The 23,864-nt window shown below is 39.5% G+C and overlaps 1 protein-coding gene across 1 annotated transcript; it reads right to left on the minus strand.

The window, feature by feature from the left end:
* Positions 1 to 505: 505 nt before the first annotated feature.
* LOC129899845 (uncharacterized) lies at positions 506 to 10,582 on the minus strand. Its single transcript, XM_055974854.1, has 2 exons — positions 10,515 to 10,582; positions 506 to 977 (listed from the first exon to the last, which is right to left on the minus strand). The coding sequence occupies exons 1-2, from the start codon at positions 10,580 to 10,582 to the stop codon at positions 506 to 508; spliced, it is 540 nt and encodes a 179-aa protein (XP_055830829.1).
* Between the last annotated feature and the right edge of the window lie 13,282 nt (positions 10,583 to 23,864).

The raw sequence follows: 23,864 nt of genomic DNA on the forward strand, positions 1-23,864 counted from the left end.
CAAACTTGAATTCTTGATCAAAATCAAACTTAACTCATTTAAAACCAAACTTTCCAACTTATGACCTCAATTTCATGAAACAACTCCGAATTCAAAAATGAAGACACTCCTAGACCAATTTTCTCATTTTGGAACTGATGGAACTAACGAAATTCTATTTCGAGCCCTGTAGTTCTAGTTTGTATCAAAACCCACTTTTAAGCAACTTAAATCTTTGAAACTCAAAAACTCGAACAATTCAAAATCTTTTAAGAATTTACCAAAACCAACCACACAAACTGATCATTTAACACCCGAAGAAACTAACAAGAGGGTTAAAATAGTAATTTCTTAAGAATTTCTGAAAATGACTTTCAAGGCATTACATCATCCACCACTAAAAATAATATTCGTCCTTGAACATAAGATAAAGAAGAGTACCTGGAGTCTCAAAAAGCTTTGGGTATCTACGACGTATGTCGGACTCCACCTCCCAAGTATCCTCCTCAATAGGCCGATGCCTCCACTACACCTTCACTGAATCGATATGCTTTGATCTCAAATATCTAGTATGACTATCCAAGATAGCAACAGGCTTATCCTCAACTAACAAGTCCTGATACAAAACTATAGAGTCCCACCAAATATCCCAAAAATCATCATGTCGGTATCGCTTAAGCATCGATGCATAGAACACAAGATAAACAACTGAAGGATTCAAAGGCAAAACCAATCTATAGGCTACCTCCCCATACTTCTCCAAAACCTCAAAAGGGTCATTAAACCTTGGACTGAGCTTTTCTTTCTTCCTAAACCTTATAACACCCTTAATGGGTGACACTTTAAGCAACACTCGCTCATAAATAACAAATGACGCATCACGAACAAGCCTATATACATAACTCTCCTGCCTACTTTGGGCAGTCACAAGGTGCTGCTGAATCAACTCTACCCTATCCACGGCATCTCTCAACAAATTGGTACCATAAGGCCAATTCCTAAAAGAATCAAACTAGTCCACAAGAGATCCATACCTATTCCCATATAAAGCCTCAAATGGTTCCATCTGAATGGTAGAATAATAATTGTTGTTATAAGAAAACTCTGCATAAGGTAAGGATTAGTTCCAATGACCACTAAAGTCCATGACTTAATTTTGGAGCAGGTCCACAAGCACCTAAATAGTCCACTCAGACCTACCGTCGGTCTGAGGATGAAAAGCGGTACTCAACTCAAGTTTGGTACTCACCTTCTCCTGCATAAAACTCCAAAAATAAGAGGTAAATCACGCACCTCTATTAGACGAAATAGAAATGGGCACTCCATACAACTGAAACATCTCACGAATGTAGATCCTAGCTAACTGCTCCATGAACATGAGCCGATTTGGTCAACTGATACACAATCACCCACACAAAATCATACTTACCCAAAGTCAAGGGTAATCATATGATGAAGTCCATAGTAATGCACTCCCACTCCCACTTAGGAATGGGCATCCTTTGCATAGGACCACCCAATTTCTAATGCTTATAGTTGACATATTGGTAATTCAAACACTTAGCCATAAAGTCCATAATATCTCTCTTCATACTACACGACTAATAGTGTTATTTCAAGTCATTAAACATTCTTTGCCGCTCTCGAATGGATAGAATACTTCGAATAATGAGCCTCTTCTAATATAATAAGCACCCAATCACCCACCTTAAGCATACAAATACGACCAATAATCCTCATAACTTTCTGGGGATTAATAAAAGCCGACTTAACCTCACCTTTCAACACTATCTCAGATCATTCTCAACTTGTTATCATCAAACTGGTGGGCACAAATCTCTGAAGCACAACTCTCAAGTGCTTAACATGGTCAGCTTCATTCTTGGAGTAAACCAAGATATCATCGATGAATATAATCACAAAAGGGGTCTAGATAAGGCTGAAATACCCAGTTTATCAATTTTATAAAAATAGTCTAGGCATTAGTCTGCCCAAAAGACATGGCCACAAACTTGTGGTGCCCATAACAAGTCCTGAAGGTGGTCTTTAGGATATCATATTCCCAAACTCTCAACTGGTGGTAACCCAACCTCAAGTCAATCTTAAAAAACATCAATATAACCTAAAGTTGATTAGATAAATCATCAATGCAAGGATGATGATATTTGTTCTTTATTATGACTTTGTTCAATTATCCATAGTCAATACATATAGTACTATACTTTTTCTTCATAAACAATACAGGCGCGCCCTATGGTAAAACACTAGGCCAAATTAACCCAGTAGATCTTTCAATTATTCCTTCATTTACTACAACTCGGCCATAGCCATCCGATAATGAGGAATTGAAATAGGCTTAGTGTCTGGCTCCAAATAAATCACAAAATCAATATCACAGTCCAAAGGAACACCCAAAAAGTCTATAGGAAATATATCCATAAACTTTCTCGCTACTCGCATGATCTCCAAAAAAGATAATTCCTTAGTTGTATCACAAACATAGGACAAATAGGACAAGAAATCTTTCTCCTATATATGATGTGCAAGAAATATAAGATATCATTACCTTTGGATAAGAACTCGGATTAATTTTCCATAATAAATGAGGAAAACCAGGATAGGTTAAAGTTACAATCTTGGACCTTCAAAAAAACCAACGAGTCACACACTAAGCATAGCAATTATATCAAATGGTGAATCAAATTTTTATTCAACCTTATTTAAGAATTAGAAACATTCTCGGGCGATTGCACCAAAAATTTGAGCTTTTTTTGGATTTCCTTCTTGATCAATAACAAGTTTGATATCTGCAATAGTTGAGTTTGGCTTGCCTACTTGGGAGTTATAGTAGGCGCCATCATGGGCCAGATTTGGGTCATGAAAAAGTGGTATCATATCTTAGGGTTCACTTTCTCACTATTACAGGAGCAAGTGTCTAGTAGAGTCCCATAGATCGGTACGATGACATCCGTATCCAACTTTGGGATATTATAGGACTTTGTTAGGAATTAATTCACAATTCTTGTTTTTTGATCACGTGCTAATGATTATGAACACTTCTAAATCCTATTTGTTTCACTCTTTCTCATATGGCGAGGAAGAGATCTACTCATGGTAGACGAGGACCCCCTACGCCTATAAATAAAGCCCAGCTCGAGATAGGGAATGAGGTCAACAAAAAAGCCAAGGCAGAGCTCAGGACACAACACCAATGCTAGAGCTAGATATAGAGTTTGAGTAGTTCTCACATCAGCCAATGGAGAAGGATCCAGCCCAACCTCTGCTCGGATTCGTGCCATGCTAGTATTATAGGATACTTTAGCCTAGATCCTCCACTTCATAGAGGGTATGTACCAAGCAGGGATACTACCTAGAACTTTAGCTGGACCTTAGGTACAAGAGGAGGCTCAGACTTCAAGGCAGGTAGGGGAATAATATGATTCGATCCTAGTTCTATAGCCTACTACTACAGCTGCCAATCCGTTGGTTCAACCTGTACCTATAATTGTTTAGCATATGGTTGCTAGACATATTATAACTATAGAAGAGAAAAAGATATTAGGTAGGTTTATCAGATTGGCCCCTCCTAGGTTATCGGGTGTCGCAGGCGAAGATGCCTATAAGTTTTTGGTTAGTTGCTTGGAGAGGTTGCATAAACTCAGGTTGGTGGAGTCCCACGGGATTGATTATATTTCTTTCTAGTTAGATGGACCAGCAAAGCAGTGGGGGAGATCCTATCTTAACTGCAGACCTGCGGGCTTACCTTTGATATAAGGGACTCAATTCTCTGAGGCTTTCTTGGAGAAGTATGTACCCCATAGTTTGAGAGAGAGGTTTAAAACATTAGTAAAGGGATAGATGATGGTCATAGAGTATAAGAGAGGCTTCATGATATATCTAGGCATACTACGATAATTATATTGACAATGAAGGAGCAGATGCGCCTGTTTGTCATAGGATTATCTATTCCATTGAGGTTGGATACAGAGAAGATGGTTTCATTGGGTTGTTCGTTCTTGTAGATAGTAGATCATATCCACACTATTGAGGCTATACATTATGACGCCTACGGAGACAGTAACAAAAGGCCTCACCTCTAGAGCAGTTTTAGTATACGTCAGTCATATGGTAGGGGTTCTTTTGGAAGAGGCCATCCATAGAAGTATCTACTTAGTATACCAATTTAGGCAGTCTTAGCTGATCGATGGTGGACTAGCAGATGTAAGTGGTCAGAGCGGCCAGACTTTAGGTCAGTCTTCTTGGGGCCAGACTTCCTTGTATTCAGGTTATGATGGCCATTTAGGTTAAGCTGAGGCTTCATAAGAAGGTTTATTAAGGGGCTATGCTATGAGTATGGTGTGGTAGGTCAATTTGCCAGAAAGTGTCCTACTATTAGCCATCGCAGACGCTAAATTCAGCAGGGTCAGCAGGTTCAGGGCCGCAATCCCCAATTCAACTACCTAGAGAGAGTGTGAAAGGTAGCTGAGGTAATTCTCAGGTAGGGTTGGTCCTCAGGTGGGACAAACAGGTGGTAGAGGTGGATGCAGTCATATATATTCCTTTTCGAGTATGCTAGAGGCAAAACAATTAGATGTTATCATCATAGGCATGATCTCCATCTCTCATCACTCTGCCTATACTTTATTTGATCTGATGTCTACTTACTTATATGTGTCTGCTCATTATGCTACTCAATGGGATGTTTTATGCGAGCCATTACTTGTGTCTATATATGTGGCTATCCCCGTATATGACTCTTTAGTAATGGATCAAGTGTATCGATCCTGTGTGGTGACTATTATGGGATATGATACTAGAGCAGACTTTATTATGCTAGATGTGGTAGACTTTAACATTATTCTAGGCATGGATTGGTAGTCTACTCATCATGCAGTTTTGGATTGCTTCTCAAATATCATTACCTTGTGTATGTCTGATATTCCTCCATTTGTGTGGGCAAATATAGTTAGTCATGTATCGGTTGGTGTGATATCCTTCCTCAGGGCTTAGCAGTTAGTATGAATGGGGTGTCTAGCCTATCTCTTTTATGTCTGTGATACTAGTGCTGACACTCTTTCTATTGATTCTGTTATGGTGGTTCAAGAGTTCCATGATTTCTTTCCCACCAATCTACCTAGTCTTTCTCTTGAGCATGATATTGATTTTGGTATTGATGTTGAGCTAAGTACACAACTATTCTCTATTCCACCATATCGGATGGCTCTAGTTAAGTTGAGGGAGCTTAAGGTACAACTCTAGGACCTCCTTAGTAAGGGGTTTATCATGCCTTGTGTGTCTCCCTAGGGTGCTCCTATTCTGTTTATGAAAAACAAGGATGGTACCTTACGTATGTGTATTAATTATAGGCAGTTGAATAAGGTGACCATCAAGAATAGGTACCCAATGCCATGTATTGATGACTTATTTGACCATCTCTAGAGTGCAACAGTGTTTTCTAAGATAGACTTGAGATGAGGGTATCACCAGTTGAGGATTAGTGAGTCAGATATCCTTAAGACTACTTTTAGGACTCGATACGAGCACTATTAGTTCTTAGTCATGTTTTTTGGGTTCACTAATGCCCCTGCAACATTCATGGATTTGATGAACCGTGTGTTCAAGCACTACTTGAACTTCTTTGTCATTGTATTCATTAATGATATTCTAGTCTACTCCGGGAGCAGAGAGCAGGATGAGCAACACTTGAGAATATTACTTCAGACCTTGTGGGATCAGGAGTTGTATGAAATTTTTTTCATAAGTGCAAATTTTGGCTTGAGTCTGTGGCATTCCTAGGGCACGTGGTGTCCAAAGATGGGATTACGATAGATATGGTAAATATAGCGGCAGTTCGTGAATAGGCTAGGCCCACTTCTCCTATCGAGGTTCATAGTTTTATTATGTTGGCAGGGTATTAAAGACGGTTTATGGAGGGGTTATCTTCTATTATAACACCTTTCACCAAATTGACTCAGAAAGATATTTCTTTCCAGTGCTCTGACGAGTGTGAGATGAACTTTCTGAAGTTCAAAGCCTTGTTGACTTTATTTTGGATTCTTACTCTTTTTATTGAGGACCAGGGATATACAGTGTATTATGATGCATCATATGTTATCTTGGGTTGCATTCTGATGATGTAAGGTAGAGCTATTGTATATGCTTCTAAGCAGCTGAAGGTACATGAACGAAATCACCTGAAATATAATTTAGAGTTCGCAGTGGTAGTCTTCGCATTGAAGATTTGAAGGAATTACTTGTATGGAGTCCATTATGAGATCTACATTGACCATCATAGTGTTCAGTATATATTCAGACAGAAAGACCTTAATTTGAGATAGCGTAGGTGGTTGAAGTTACTGAAGGACTATGATGTCACTAATCTATATCACCCGAGCAATGCAAATATAGTAGATACTTTAAGCTGGAAGGCCATGAATATGGGGAGTTTGACATTCTTATAAGTTAAGGAGCGGCCTTTAGCTTTGGAAATTCAGTCCTTAGCTAACTAGATGGTTAGTCTTGATATTTCCAAGTCTGGCAGGGTACTTTCTTGTGTAGAGTCTAGGTCTTCCTTGATGGAGAAAATTCGAGCATAATAGCTTGAGGACTCACAGTTGAGGGTGATTCGTGATAAGGTACTCATTGGTGAGGCTAAGAAGGTGATCTTAGATTCGGAGGGCATTTTGAGGATAGAGGGTCGTAATTGTACTTCTAAAGTTAGGGATCTAGTCAGGATAATCCTTTAAGAGCCTATTGTTCCAGATATTCCATTTATCCCGATGCGGCAAAGATGTATCATGACCTATGGTAACATTATTAGTGGTATAGGATGAAGCAAGACGTTACAGCTTTTGTGGCTAGGTGCTTGAACTGTCAGCAAGTTAATTTTGAGCATTAGAGGCCAGGTGGTTTGACCCAGTAGCTGCCCATCCTAGAGTGGAAGTGGGAGTGGATATCTATGGACTTTGTAGTGGGTTTACCACATACCTCTCGAGGTTTTGATTCTATCTAGGTCATCGTAGATTGATTGACCAAGTCTACTTACTTTTTATCGGTTCAGACTACCTATACTTCATAGAGGTTGGCTCAAATTTACATCTAAGAGGTGGTCCAATTGCATGGGGTGCCAGTATATATCATTTCATATTGTGGTACTCAGTTTCGCATTTCTAGAGGTCTATATAGATGGATTTTGGTACTCGAGTCAAGATCAGCACATCTTTCCACCCTTAGATTAATAGTCAGTCAGAGATGACTATTCATGTCTTGAAAGACATTCTACGGGCCTGTGTTATTGATTTTGGGGTCAGTGGGATAAGTCCTTGGCTTTGGCAGAGTTCGCATATAATAATATCTACCATTCGAGCATCGAGATTGCACCTTTTGAGGCATTGTATGATAGGAGGTGTTATTCCCCAGTGGGCTTGTTTGATGATTTTGAGGTTAGGCCTTGGGGCACTGATTTACTAAGTAATTCGATGAACAGGGTTCGTATGATCTAGGAGAGACTCCATACAGCCTAAAGTAAACTTGATCAGAGGGTTCGACCCTTAGAGTATGTGGTTGGAGATTGAGTATTCCTGCGAGTGTCATCCATGAAGGACATGATAAGATTTGGGAAGAGGGGTAAGCTAAGCGCCGAGTTTATTGACCCTTTTAAGATCTTGAGATGGGTAGGGGAGGTAGCTTATGAGTTGGCCTTGATCCTAGCACTATCAAGTGTTCACTGTGTTTAACATGTTTTTATGCTACAATATTACATTCTAGATGAGTCTCACGTGCTCCAGTGGGATTCAATTTCGTTTGATGAGTCCTTAGCCTTTGAGGTGGAGCCTATGACTATTTTGGACAGACAAGTTAGAAAGTTCAGGTCTAAGGATATCCATCGATGAAATGTCAGTGGAGGCATCATTCGATTGAGAAGGCTACTTTGAAGACCGAGCAGTACATGCAGATCCGATATCCTCATCTTTTTGAGCCACCAGGCACCTTTCTTCCTTGACTTTTAAGGATGAAAGTCCTTTTGGTAGTAGATATTGTAATGACCTCCAAGGTCATTTTCATGATTTTGTATGTTTTTACCATTTTACCCTTTATCGTAGCTTCTTCGTAGCTCTTATGAGATGTTGGGATGGGTAGCACACTCCGTAAGGTGTTCGTTTGAGTTTTGAGGTAGTTTGGCCATTTTTGAGGTAGTTTGGCCATTTTTTAGGCTTAAGGCTTGAAAGAGTTGACTTTAGTCAACATCTAGATATTTGGGCATTATATGAAAATTCTGACGATTCCATCAGCTCCGAAAGGTCATTTTGGTCTAGGAGGAAGGTTGGTTTGGGTTTTGGATCTTCATTTTGAGTTTGTGTGATTTCACATTTTAACTTTAAAATTTTGGCCAAGTTTGACTTCGTTCAATAGTTTGAGTAAACACGCTCGGATGAAAATTACGTCAGTGTGCTGGATTTGGAACACCAAGTTTGGTCTAGAAAGACCTTTGGTTTGGTTTTTGAGATGCTAGAAATGAGGTTTAAGCCGTTTGTGCGAGTTATGTGTTTTCCTTTGAAAAACTTAGACTTTGGTCAACATTTCATTGAAATGACATGCGTTGGAAAATTCATCAATTCCATTCAGTCTAGAATGCTATTTCTAATTGGATAGCAAATGTCGTTTGCGCACGCGGGGTTCCGAACAAATCCGTAACACCCCATCGGAGAACTTGGCATGCCAGGCTTGTTTTTGCACCAGTAAGGATCTGGTGTCGTCACTAAAGCGACTCTTGGTTGCTAAAGTGACTCTTGGTTGCTAAACTGATTGTCGTTAAAGTGGTTAGGAGGTCACTAAAGTGACCAGGCACCTAGGGCCGGGGTTTTCTAAAGTCAGGGTTGCTAAAGTGACTTGTCGCTTAAGCACCCTGGTGTCGCTAAAGCGATGACCATCTCTTTGAGGAGGTTGCTTAAGCGAACACCGAGGGTTCGCTTATGCGACATTAGAGGCCTATTTTTGGTCCCTTTTTTAGATTTAAGCCCAAACTTTCAAACTCAATTTTTCTCTCTATTTTTGGCAATTTGGGCAATTCAAAAGGCTAAATTGCGTGAATATTTTAGGGGAATTCATTGGTGTGTTCACAATTAGGAGCAAAGTCTTCTTTTGATAAATTGCCCTTTATCCCTAAATTTTTTATGGTTCTTATACTAAGTTGAAGACTTTGGTGTATATTTGTGTTGTAGTAGTTTGGTTGTATGAATTGTGTTTTCTTTTGGAGCACAAGCTAGGGTTTACATCTAAGGCTATTCTCGGAGTAAATTTCGTAAGTTATGGAGCGGGTCCCATAAATTCCCATTTTTTACTCTAAATCTTGGCCCATCTCTGAATTCGATAATTTTAATGTCATAACGACTGTATTGATGTTGTGATTCCATTATTGATAGAGTGACATTGTTCGGAGGTGGCTCGGAAAGAAAAAGCTCAGGTTTAGTGTTTCTGTGCAGTTTTTTGGCTTTGAGGTAGGTTATGGTTTTCTCTTGTTAGACTTGGTTTTGCTGAAATTGATATATTTTGGGTGGTAATGTGTGATTAGGTTGGTGATTTAGGTGTTGATATCCTAATGAGCATTTTGGAGTCGATGATCATCATTAGTATCTAGATCGGGATTTTAGCCGTTGGAGCCTTAGTCTTAGGCTAGCTTGGCTTGTTTACATCTCTTAGAATACTTAGAACTTGCTCCTAGGTGATTTGAACTCTGTATAACACTTGTTTTACTTTTTTAGTTTCGGTTGGCCATTCATTGTGATCATGGCTTATGCTTATGTTTGCTTATAATATTGAAATATTGATCCCGAGGTCGTGCTTTTGGTATATCGGAGTCTCAGGTTAGTAATATGGTGTCTTTGATAGGATTTTTCCTATATTGATTGGCATATGATTTTTCACAAGCAACTTATCTTATTTACCTCGCCGGTGTTTTTTTTAAAAAAATCTTTTTAAAATAAATATTAAAAGAAGAGAATAAGATTTTTGGTTGATGAATAAATATAAGGAATTTGAGGAAATACGGTGATATCTTATTTAAGGAAATTAATAGTTAATAAGCTTGAGGTATGATTCCAGGCAGCCTTTTTATTAATTTTGGGCTACACTTTTATACTCACCGTTGATAAGCTTAAGATGTGAATTACGGATGGCCCGTTGATACATATTCCGGGTTATTATTTCGATGTTGATGAGCTCGAGGTATGATTTCGGGCGGCCATTTTATTGATAAAATCGAGGGTTATTCTGGGCTTTCTATGCTACCTTTGGGGGATATTGATCCATATCTACTACTTTATATTCATGCATTCCTCCGATATTTTATGGATTGAGATTGTTAATATGATTACCTACTTGGTTGGAGTTACTTGATACCATATATTTCTTCCCGTACCCTCTTTCCCTGTAACTATAATTTTGTGCTTCTCTCTCATTATTATTAATATCATTGTGTTGCATATTATATGTTTATTATTTCTAAGCTCGGTCAGCCTATGATGCCTACTGATTACCCTATGTTTTGGTACTCATACTGCACATCTATATCTTTGATGTAGCTCCCAGTTCGAGCCACCCCCATCGCGCGCTTGATCACCCGTAGTTGTGCCAGATTTGGATTGTGTTGAGCTCTGGAGTTTAGAGACCTACTACGTTCTCTCTTTTTCATCTACTTGTATTTTGTATTTTAGACAGTCAGATCTGCGTTGTAAATTCATATATTGTTAACTTTTGCACTTAACAACTCGTGTATAGGTGACATCAGGTTCAAGGTTTGGTCTATCATCAGTTTGTCATTTTATGTCATATTTGGACCTTTTGGAATATTTTGTATTATATTTACATATCTATACCTTGGCCCGATTTCTTTTTTCATATTCTTCTTACTTCTGCATTCTCATGTTAGTAATTAATTACTTATATTGAGGTTTGACTTTTGCATTATTTGGGTTTGGCTTGCCTACTTGGGGATTATAGTAGGAGCCACTATGGGCTGGATTTGGATTGTGACAAATGGTTACTACAGACAATTCATGCAGGGAGTCTCTACTATTGTGGCTCCATTGACTAGAATGACTCAGAAGATAGTAGATTTCCATTGGTCTGATAAATATGAAGAGAGCTTCCAAAAGCTCAAGACTTTATTGACTACTGCTCCTATTTTGACCTTACCCGAGGAGGGTGTGGACTTCACTATATATTGTGATGCTTCCAGAGTTGGTTTAGGTGGTGTGTTGATGTAGAAAGGGAAGGTAGTTGCCTATGCTTCCAGACTGTTGAAGGCTTATGAGAAGAACTACCCTACCCAAACATGGAGTTAGAAGTTGTGGTGTTTATGTTGAAGATATGGCATCATTATTTGTATGGTGTGCATTGTGAGGTATTCACCAATCACCAAAATCGTCAGTATATCTTCAGTCAAAGGGATCTAAACTTAAGAAAGCGCATATGACTTAAGCTACTAAAGGACTATGACATGACTATCTTGTATTATCCGGGGAAGGACAATGTGGTGGCCTATGCTTTGAGTAGGAAGACTCCTAGTATAAGTATTCTTGTCACGATTAGTGATGACAGGCCCTTTGCGAGGGATGTCCAGAGATTAGCCAACAGCTTCATCTATTGCGAGTTTCCGAGGAGCCATGGTTTTATTGCTTTCATTGAGGCCCGTTCTTCTTTAGTTGAGCAAATTTGTGAGCGGCAGTTTGAGTATGGGAAGTTATATCTCATTCAATACAAGGTTTTGAGGGGTGAAGACAAGTAGGCTATACTTAATTCATATGGTGTTTTGAGGATTGAAGGCAGGATTTGTGTGCCCAAGGTGGGTGATCTGATCAAATTGATTCTAGAAGAGGCTCATTGTTGTCGTTATTCTTAGAGCGACATCGTAGAGTTTGTGTTCAAGTGTTTATTCTATTAACAAGTCAAGTGTGAGCACCAACGGCCTAGATGTGTGACTCAAAGGATGCTCATTCCTACTTGGAAGTGGGAGTGGGAGTGGATCACCATGGAACTTTTTATGGGTTTGCCTTCCAGCGTGAGTGGTTATGATTCTATTAGGGTAGTTGTGGATAGACTGACCAAGTTTGCCTATTTGATTTCTATTCGGGTGAAGTATACAATAGAGAAGCTAGCCCAATTGTACATCAATCAGATTGTTCGACTTTATAGAGTGAATGTATCTATTATCTCTGACCAGGGTTCATTGTTTACCTCGCACTTCTGGAGAGCATTACAAAATTGTTTGGGTACTAAACTTGATATGAGTACATCTTTTCACCCACAGACTGATAGACAGTTCGAGCGGATGATTCAGGTATTGGTTGACATGCTTTGAGCCTGAGTTATTGATTTTGGTGCTAGGTGGGATCAACATTTTCCTACAACAATAATTATCATTCTACCATTCAGATGGACCCATTCGAGGCATTGTATGGTAGGTAATGTCGATCCCCTATTGGTTTGTTTGATTTAGCTGAGATGGACTTTTTTGACATAGACATGCTCAAGATTCCATGAAACAGGTTCGTATGATTCAAGGTAGGCTCTTGATAACCCAGAGTAGGTAAAAGAGTTATGTAGATAGGAGAGTTCGACCATTGGAGTTCATGGAGGGTGATCATGTTTGGCTCTGAGTTTTGCCCATAAAAGGTGTGATGCGGTTCGAGAAGAAGGGAAAGCTTAGCCCTCGATTCATTGGCCTATTTGAGATCTTGGGATGAGTCAAAGAAGTGGATTATAGGGTGGCCTTGCCACTTAGCTTATTGGCGGTGCATCTAATTTTCCATGCTCAAGAAGTATGTTTTGAATGAGTCCCATGTGATCTTCCTTGATTCGGTAGAGTTGGGTCTAGATTTGAAATTTGAGGAGAAGCCCATGGCCATTCTAGATATGCATGTCCGAAAGCTTAGGACAAAGAAGATTGCTTCAGTGAAGTTATAATGCAGGTACCATTCAATCGAAGAGGCTACTTGGAAGTCAGAGGATGATATGAGTGCTCGATATCACCAGCTTTTTGTGGCTTTAGGTACTTTCTTTTACTTTAGGTTTAAGGAGGAACAAGCTTTTTAGTGGTGGATGATGTAATGACCCTGAAGGTCATTTTTGATAAAATTTTCAAAATGTCCATTTACCCTCCTGATAGTGTCTTGAGTCATGTTTGATCAGTATTCAAAGTCAATTTTGTGAAATTCTTTGAAAAGTCAAGGTTTTTGTAAAGGTTTGGAATTTCAAGGCTTAAGTTGCTTAAAAGTAATACTTGATGTCATTTGGAGTTCTGAGTCTCGAAATAGAATTTCATTGATTCCATCAGCTCCAGAATGTGAAATTTGGTCCAAGAGAATTTAAATAATCAGATTCGAAGCTGTATTGAGTATTTGAGTTCCTAAGTTAGAATTTCTTAAAATTTTGATCATAGGGTTGACTTTGGTCAACATTTGGAGATCCGATGCTCGAAATTGAATTCGCACAACTCCATTGGATTCAAGGAATGATTTAGGCCTAGGTCTTATTGAATTTTTAAAGATCCCAAGTTTGATTTAGTTTTTGAAGCGTAAAGTTAGTTTTGTTGCAACTTATCAGATTTCAGGTCAAAGAGACCTCAAATTTAAATTCTGATGGTTCCATTAAGTATGGAATGTCAAAATTAGTATGTAGCATATATGGTTTATGTACATGGAATTCCGAATGAATCCCTAGGGTCTATTTGGGAACTTTGGAACTTGTTTGAAATTGCTGATATCTAGTGCACGAATACTCTTTGTGTTGGCGGACCCTCCTGACTTCAGTTGCATACGGTCAGTTTGTTGACCTTCGCATTCGTGGAGGGTTTATCACATTCACGATGGAGAGGACCATCAACCTTCTCTTTCGCAGAGCTTTTTCCACGATTGCAGAGAGTCTACCAACTTAGTCATCGCATTCGCGGGCTAACTAAGCCACAATCACGAAGGGATAAAAATCCCTAAAAATAGTGACCTTCTTAAATGTTGTGAAATAGTCCATTTTCACCATTTTTGGACTTGGGAGTTTGGGGGAAGGTGATGTCAAGTGAGATTTTCGTGGAAAACTATTGGGTAAGTGATTTTAATCTAGAGTCTTGATTACCCATTGATTATAACTTGTATTTAACATCAAAATCAGTGTTTTGAATTCTAAAAATTGGAGGTTTTTGTTCACGAACATGATTTTTGTAATTTGATGATTATGAGCCGAATACAACTCCATTTTCAAAATGTTTTTTGTCAATGAGTCACAAATACTTCAAATAATATTTTCATCCAAATATTTCCAAATTTAGACCCCATTTTTTAAATCAGATTTTTGAGTCGTTTTGATCATTTTGCCTGAATTTTATGATTTTGATATCGTTAGTTCCATAATTTGATTGTGAATCATTATTTGATTAGATTATATTGACAATCGGGAATATAAAAATGAAATTTGACATAGTGAATTGATGTATTTGTATTAATTGACATTATTGGCTCGTTGTGGAGATTACACTGTGATGTTCTTGATATGAATTGAATATGGTAGTGGACTTCATTATATTTCCAATGATTGCATGACTATCTCATATGCATTTGGGTTGAATCTTATCGTAGAAGTCCAAATTAATGATTATGCCGATGTGTAATGGTTCTCGCTAAGTTATGATAAAAGATAAAAACAAAAAGGATTCGAGAGACGTGCTACACGCCGTGGTTGTTGCTTTATGACATTCGATAGATGTACCGCATGTTGTGGTTGATATTTTATAATATCGAGAGATGTGCCATGCGCCTTTTTTAATACTAAATGATAATTGAGGGTCATACCACATGTCGTGGTGGATACATGGATATACATGCATCATCTTATTAGGCACTCATTGCAGCTGTTTGATTATCTGAGTATTTTCCCTTAATATGTGTAATTATGACTGATATACATGTGGTACTGATGATACCTATCTGGCCTATCAGAATTGTTAAGGTGCACTTTGACTTATGTGCTACATGAATTATATATTTATATATTGTTAGACTAGGTTATTCTTCTTGCAGGTTTTAGTTATGGAGGTTGGGATAGCGTGTCGGGAATACTTGTTTCTAGCTAGCTTTACCTGTGTTTAGTGTATTGCTTGCTGAGTACCATGTTATTTGGTACTCACCCCCTTTTTGTCGATACTTGTGTAGGTTCTGAGGCTAGACAATAATACATATTCCTTTTCTTCATCCGCAGCTATTCTAAGATACTTGAGAGGTAGTTGTGACGCGCGATGATCTCTCTTGTTTCTTTTCATTATGCTTTTTTTCTACTTGAGAAACAATAGCATCAAAACTTGTATTTACCTTTCATTTCTTTTGTATTAGCGGCTTATACATGTGACAACTAGTCCTTTTGGATATTGTAGTTGGCTAAGACTTCTGCTTTCATATACTTTTCTATCTAGTTAGACTATTTCTGCTTTATTTTCGCATTTGTTGGGGTTGGGCTGACTTGTCTTAGTCGTTTAAGATGAGTTCCATCACACACTGATTCAGGTCGTGACAGTTTCTGTGCTCTAGGAGAGAAGTGCTTATTGAATGTTGGTGATGGCATGCATTGCATTGGTTGTTCATTCTCACGAGTATTATGGTACGATCTCTGTATATGCATGGGTTTTTACAATCATTTTTCGAGGAAACAAGATTGTTTCCCTTTTTACTATTTAACTTACTGTTTGACGAGAGTTATACCACATGTATAAGTATATGAAAGTGGAGCAAGTATGAATGGGGAAGAAGTGTGCTGACTTGGTTAATCGATCTACTATGACCCAAATACTATCAAGAGCACGGGAAGTGCGAGGCAACCCATAATCAAGTCTGTGGTGATCCACTCCCACTTCCACTCGGGAATGGTAATCTCTAAAGCTCTCCACCAGGCCTCAAATGCTCGGCCTTAACCTACTGACAACTCAAAAAACTTGACACATAATCTCAATATCTCTCCTCATGCTTCTTTACCAATAATGCTACCTCAAGTCACGATACATCTTAGTGGTACTAGGATGGATAGAATATCTGGAATCATGAGCCTTAGTAAGGATCAACTGAATCAAACCCCCAACTCTTAAACATAGATATTACCACCAAACCTCAATACCCCATCGGAATCTAAAGTAGCTACGCCGGCGTCATCTCCCAAAAATGATCTCGAAGTGCAACGAACTCCTCATCCTTAAACTTTTGACTACGTCTCTGATCCAATAAAGATGACTAAGATCCCACATAATCTAATACACACTGGAAATTAGAGATTTCAAGTAGAATAATTTGGTTAGCTAAGGACTAGATATCCACAACTAATGGTCGCTCCATAATAGAAAGGAAGGCTAGACTACCCATACTCATTGCCTTCCAACTCAAGGCATCAGCTACTACATTTCCTTTACCCAAATGGTAGAGAATAGAGAGGTCATAGTCCTTCAAGAGCTAAATACAGTAGCGCTGCCTCGAATTAAGATCCCTCTGGCTCATAATATAATAAAGGATCCTGTGATCAGTATAAATCTCACATTGAACTCCATACAGGTAGTTTCTCCAAATCTTAAGCGCAAAAACTACCATTGCCAAATCTAATTTATGAGTGGGGTAGTTATGCTCATGCATCTTAATCTTCCTCGATGCATAAGCAATAATATGACCCTACTATATCAGTACACAACCCAAACTAATGTCGAATGCATCACAATAAATGGTGAATCCCTTGCCCTCTACTAGAATAGTCCATATAGAAGCAGTCGTAAGCAACTTCTTGAGCATTAGAAAGCTCATCTCACACTCATCAAATCACACAAACGAAATATCCTGGCCAGTCAATCAACTCAGATGTGCCTCTATAATAGAGAACTCCTCAACAAAGAGCTTGTAATAACCTGCCAATCTGACGAAGCTATGAATCTCAGTCACAGAGGTGGGCCTAGCTCAATCACGAATAAGCTCAATCTTTGTCGAATTTACCATAATGCCATCCGTGGAGACCACGTGACCCAAGAATGCTATAGACTCAAGCCAAAACTCACACTTTGAGAACATGGTATAAATTTGCTGATCTCTCAAAGTCTAGAGCACTAATTGCTACTCAAGCTCATCCCGGAACAGTCAGTATACCAGAATGTCGTTGATGAATCCTATCACAAATGATTTCAAGTATAGCCTAAACATCCGAGTCCTCAAATCAATGAATAGGGAAGGAGCGTTAGTGAACCCAAAAGACATAACTAGAAACTCATAGTGGTCGTAACGAGTCCTAAATATGGTCTTAGGGATGTCCGTTGTCCTAATCCTCATCTAGGGGTATACGAATCTCAAATCAATATTAGAAAATACCATGACACCCTAAATCTAGTCAAATAGATCATTAATCCTAGGCATGGGGTAACAGTTCTTCACCGTCACTTTCTTCAACTGCCTGTAATCAATACACATCCGCATAGTACTATACTTCTTCTTAATAAATAGGACCGGGGCACCCCAAGGCGATCCACTAGGCTGAATGAATCCCTTATCCAAAATATCCTAAAGTTGAATGAGCTCCTTGAGCTCTGCAGGTCTATACACTATGATGGGATGGAAATAGGATGAGTACCCAGATCTACATCAATGGCGAAGTCAATATTGTGATCAAGAAGAAGACCAGGTAGATTGGTGGGAAGCACATCTACAAACTCTTGGACTATATGTACTGAATCAACTGTAGTACCCTTCTTACTCACATCTTTAACACAAGCCAAGTATTATAAGAACCCACTAGCCACTAACCTCCGATCCTGAAAACAATAAATGACCCAACCCAAGGTGTGACTATAAGAGCCCTACCACACCACCGATGGAATACCAGGCATGGCAAAGGTATTGGTATTATCATAGCAATCCAAGACCACATAGTGAGGGGATAACCAATCCATACCTAGAATCAAATCAAAATCCCCCATATCAAGCAACGTGAGAACAACCCTAGTGTTTCGCCCTTGGATAGTCACTATGCAAGATCTAAAGAGCTTATCTACAACTAAAGAATCACCTACCGGGGTTGAAACATACAATGATTTAACTAAGGGCTCCAGACTCATACTCAGTCAAGGGGCATAATAAAAAGATATATAAGAATAAGTAGATTCTGGATAAAATAAAGCGGATGTCGGCTGATGACATAAGAAAACAGTACTTGTGATCACATTGTTTGAGGCCTCAGCTTCTACTCTAGTTGGAGCTACATAATAGTGGGCTTGGGCTCCTCTACCCTACGCATCGACCCTGCCTCCTTCTCTTTCTCCTCAGGAACCTCCCCCTGCACCCTGATAATAACCCCTGCAATCATAGCCCTAGCCTCCACCTCTAATCGGAGGTGTTGCTATTGGTGCAGGTCTAGCTGCCTGTGGAGCAGGTAAGGCTGGCATACGATTAGGGAACTCGCGAGATAAATAATCTAGCTCCTCGCACTCATAGCACCTCTGTGACTGTCATCTCCTAGATAGAAGTCAATTACCTTAGCCGAAAGAACCTATTTTTGAACCACCTTAGCCCTGACTCGGATAGGCACTAGAGCTACCCTGATGGTGTTGGTCACCTTTTGAAGTATGAAGGAAGTCCTAGGAGGGGCAGCTGGACTGGCTCGGCTAAAATATCTAGCGAGATCTGTCATTGGACTCGCTAGGTCTAAAGCGGTGCCCATCCTAGCTATCCTCTTGCCTATCTCTCTTATCGCTACCCGCTTAGGCCTCGTGATCGATTTGATCAAGTGTGCATGCATTGTCTACCATATACAAAAATGAGTGGCCTACTAAGACCAAGGTTTGTGTCTCAATCCGTAACTGTAGCCTTAGTCCTCTAATGAAAATTGAACTTTCTCCTTCGTACTAGGTAATACCATGGTGGCATGCCTGGAGAGCTCATGGAATCGGTCCTTATACTGTCATATGGTCATAAAACCCTACTCCAACTGCAAAAACTTATCTCGAAGCTAATCTTTGATGCTCCTAGGGATAAAACTGGCCAAGAAGACCTCTAAGAACTCAACTCACAATACTAGTGGAGACCTAGCTAGCATAGTCTCCAAATATAAACGCCACCACTGTCGAGCGGGACTATCTAACAGATAAGTAGTAAAGTCGACTCCTCTCGACTCTACTAGACCAAAAGTCTACAGCTGCTCTCAGCAAGTGAGAAGAAACTCAGGGGAATCCTTACCCACAGCCCCAAAAAACCTCAGCGGTAATATTCAAAGGAATACCCCAAGCATCTTCTGCTCCTGAAGTAGCATGAATCCCTCCAAATCATCCTGCTGATCGATAGGTGCTGGTGGCTACTGAATAACTAGTGCCTCTAGTGAAGGCTGGTCCTACAACACCAGGGCAGTAGGAGTTAACTATTGTTGCATACCTCCAATAGCAGCCAAAATCTGGGCTAACATCCCTGTAAGTCCAAAGCTGCAACTAGCTCAAGTAGTGGCTGGGCTGGTCCCAGGCCTACCGACTGCTGATATGCTGGAGCTACTGGTGGCTACACCTCCTACTTTAGAGTCCACTCTCTATCCCAGGATAGTGTTACAGCCCTGGGATGACCTTGAGGTCGGCCTCTACCTCTAGTGCGTGTGCCAGCCATTTTGTAAAAGAGTGGAACAAGTTAGATTTACAGAAACTAATAAGATACACACTACACGACAGTAATACAAAAGAGACACATTCCTAAAGACATCCTTTAGCCTCCTGAAGATAAGTCCCAGACGTCTCTTTACCGTCTGCATGACTCTACTAAATGTTAGCTCCATACAAGTGAGACCGGTGAACCTGGGACTCTGATACCAACTTGTCTCAACCTAATTTCTTATGTCATTATGGCGCCTACTATTACCCACCAGTAGGTAAGCCAACCCATATCCCAAAACTGCGAGTAATGGGATGTTAGGGTAGAAGACCAACAATACAACTAAAAACCATAATGAAATAAAAAGAACATAACTGAACAATGGAATCTGAATGAAATATATACAAATAAAAGATCCCTCCTAGAAATTGGAAGTCACATGTACAGAGCTACTATAAAAAGAGTACAAGTCCCAAAAGTGGAAAAAATAAATTGAGTTGTCTCAAAAAGCAAAAGACATGCAATATATATGTACAGAGGGAGAAGAGTAACTACAGAACGCTATATGCTCACCCTTGCCTCCGATCTGGATAATTGTTGGTTCGAATCAAAGTCGATAGCTAGTACTCAGACTTGTATTACAAAAATACATGCAGAGTATAATATGAGTACCAAAACAATAGGTACTAGTAGGCATCATAGGCCAACTGAGAAACATAAGCAAAAACACACTGAAATGCGAGAAAATAGCCACAACCAAAGATAGGGAAAGAACTAAATGTAGGTATGTACACGAGCATACTCAACATAGAAAGAGAAAGAACTAGCTAAATCCATCGGACTCCCACAAACCCGATGTGTATGCTCGTGCACGAGTCTGAAGCTAACAACCTGAACGGACCCCCATAAGCCTGACAGGATCAAAGGTAGTTGAAGTAAAAATGGCAGATCTGATAAAGATCCAGCAATGCCACTAATTTCCCAGACTTGAACCGAACCACTCTAAAAGCCTGAAAACCTTAACCTAAAGCTTAGAGTAGATAAGGAATTGAATTGATGATTCACTAGAGGGTTAGGGACCCAAAGCGAGATTTAAAGGTAACTACAGACTTGAACTGAGTGATAGATAATCATGTATTTGAACCACGTGTAACTAGACCAAGGACTTGAATCAGGTAATAGTAGCTAAAGAGTTGAACCAAAGTAAGTAAGGAGCAACGGACTTGAGTCGAGGTTGTATAAAGGTGGTGGGATAGAACCACAGCTAAGTGAAGAGTGATGGTCTTGGACCGAGGTGATAATAAAAGCGGTGGGATCAAACCATGTCTAAGTAAAAAGCGACGAACTTGAACCATGGCGATAATAAAGATGGTGGGATCGAACCATGGCTAAGTGAAGAGCAACAGACTTAAACCGAGGCTATAATAACAAGATAGGGGCTTGAACCCCCCTCCCTCCTGATATAGTAAATTGGGGACTTGAACCATGAACAGAGGTGAGTCGGTCAAAATTAGGATCAGCATCCAACCGATAATCACAGGGATTACCCCCAAATCAAGAGCCATTAATGAATTACTCCATCCTGAACCATATCTAACTAGAATCATCCAAAAGACTTCTAGAATTAAGAACCAAGCGATAAAGGACCGATAAAAGAATAGGGCATTATAGAGGTAAGGTTCCAAAGATCTGTTAATACTAGCTAAAGCTCAGACTATTAGACTCAAGTCTGCTATATCAGTCTACAGGGAGCTAAGTTGTTCGAAATAATGTCAGAGAAGTTCTAAGGCCTAACGACACCAAAATTTCTCAAGTCTAAGGCAACACTAGTCTAAGTGTAGACTAAGACCAAACATGATCCCAAATATATTTCCAAAGGCATAGTACACACCATAAGGTATGGATATTAGCAATAATTGGAGATATGCTTTAACAGTCTGACAGTACCCCAAAAATAACACCTAGGGCATGAAATCTAGTAATTTAGTATACCCAACACCCAAACCCCTCAAAACTCATACAATTCATTATAAAAATGCCTAAACATGCTTGGTATAAGGAGGGAAAATACATAGCCTACCTGTAAGCCGACCAGGCGCTCCAACTCACAAAACAAGAGCTTTCCCCTTCTGAACAGCCTCTGAACATTGCCACATAATCAATAATAGAATCACAACATTAAAACGGTTGTTATGGCACTAAAATTATCGAATTTAGAGATGGGCCAATTTTAAAGTCAAAAATCGAGAATTATGGGACCCGCTCCATAACTAACAGAATTGACTTTGAGAATAGGCTCCAATTACTACTCCTTGTTCATGCTCCAAAAAGGAAACAATTCATACACCAAAATAGTCCCAAACCAAACATGCATTCATGATCAACTTCATTGCCCAAGAACACTAGAAACGCAGGAGAAAAGGGGAATTTACCTCAAGATAAGCCTCAAATCTTAATTCTGAACACACCACTGAGTTTGCCTAAACATTTCATGCAACTTAGCCTTCTGAATCATCCAAATCTCCCAAGAATTGAGGGATAATTTGTGTCTTAAAGATAGAACATCAACTGAAATTTGGATAAGGAAATAGCCTCAGGTGTCATAAAAGCGAACACCCGTTAGTTGCTTAAGAGACCACCTAAAAGACGTGGGCATCACTTTAGCGATACCAGGTCGCTTTAGAGATAGATCATTCATTTAAGAGACACTCGCCCAAGAGGGCTGGTCATTTGAGTGACCTCCTAGCCACTTTAGAGGCACTCGCTTTAGCAACTAGGAGTCATTTTAGTAACGGCACCAGATCCAGCTGGTGCAAAGTGAACTTAGCATATCCGTTTCTGTGATGGGGTGCTCGAGATTCATTCAAAACCTTGTGCGAGCAAATAAGATATGCTACCCCACCAAATTTGACATTTCGGACTCAATGATGCATTCAAAATTCCCATATGAGGTTATTTTAATAAAAGTGGGTCCCACACCCAAGTGTCCTTTTGATCCTATTTCCACAACGAGCCTTGAGATTAGATTGGAAGCCTTGAGAAATAAATGAAGGGTCATGTCATGACCCGATCCCGTAGGCCGCATCGTAACCGAGTTGGACACCCATACGTACCCTTAGCCCAAATTAGCATATTAGAATAATAAACAAATATAGAAAGTAATTAAGGTCACTAGATAGCACACGGAAATAGATGCAGCTCACGAAAGTCGATAAGGTCGTCCTAGAATACAAAACCCCAAAACATATACAGAACCCACAAATACATATCTACAGACCTCTATAGAACGATAGCATAATCATATGACAGGACAAGGCCCCATCGTACCCTTGACCAACGTATACATATAGGCTACAGAAAGTTCAGTACCAAAATATGGGCTTCGAACAAAGGAACGCTGTCAAACAGCAGAGTGGATGTCCTAAGCAAGTGGATCGACAACTCAAATGTCTATACCAGCGGGCATGTAATGCATCCCCTGATGAAAGGGGGTTAGTACAGAAAATATACTGAATATGTAAAGCATGGACTGTAATAAATAAAGTCATAACCAGAACAGAAAGTACAAAAAATGAGCAAAATATCCAAAATGTCAAAATACTTATCACAAACACAGATAATGCAAGCAGAAAAACATATATCATATCTGACCCCATTACGGGATGCGGTGAACAAAATATGGTTGTCATCCCGTCACCGACGCCACAGCACAGCATAACTCCAGAGCAGGGAATATCTCCTTAACAGATCATATCATATCAGATGGTCATATCATATCATCAGACATCAATATATTTATACATGTCACAGCATAAATCCATAACCCATGTATAGGGCATACCTGCCCCCTCACGTCGGGACACGGCAAACAAGGCAGAGAAGTACGCATGATCATGTATCTCTTGGCCCGGGCTCAGTAAAGGAAGCATTGAGGCATCCACGAGTAGAGTAGTGAGAAACTAAATGCAATTTAAATCATATTTGAGACTCTATGGAATGATCAAAATGAGCTATCATTCAAAAATCAAGACAAGCGCCATATCAAGTACCCTTTGAACATTACTATGGATTGCATCAAAATAAAACCTTTGGAAATCTAAAACATTGTCCATCCAAGTGTCTCTAAGAATAGGAAATTACTTGGAAGCATATAAAAATCATATATTTTATTCATAAAGACCATGCAAAAGAAAGAAAGATAGCTTCACAATTGTTTTTACTACTCTCCATCATATAGAAGGCTTGAGAGTC

Source organism: Solanum dulcamara, chromosome 8, assembly GCF_947179165.1.
Source record: "Solanum dulcamara chromosome 8, daSolDulc1.2, whole genome shotgun sequence".
Taxonomy (NCBI): Eukaryota; Viridiplantae; Streptophyta; class Magnoliopsida; order Solanales; family Solanaceae; genus Solanum; species Solanum dulcamara.

Coding starts and splice junctions, on each gene's coding strand:
- LOC129899845 (XM_055974854.1), bottom strand. CDS start 10,582: ATGGGGGTGGCTCGAACTGGGAGCTACATCAAAGATATAGATGTGCAG. Junction 978..10,514: donor TATGAGTACCAAAACATAGG/GTAATCAGTAGG, acceptor TGATTCTTTTAG/GAATTGGCCTTATGGTACCA.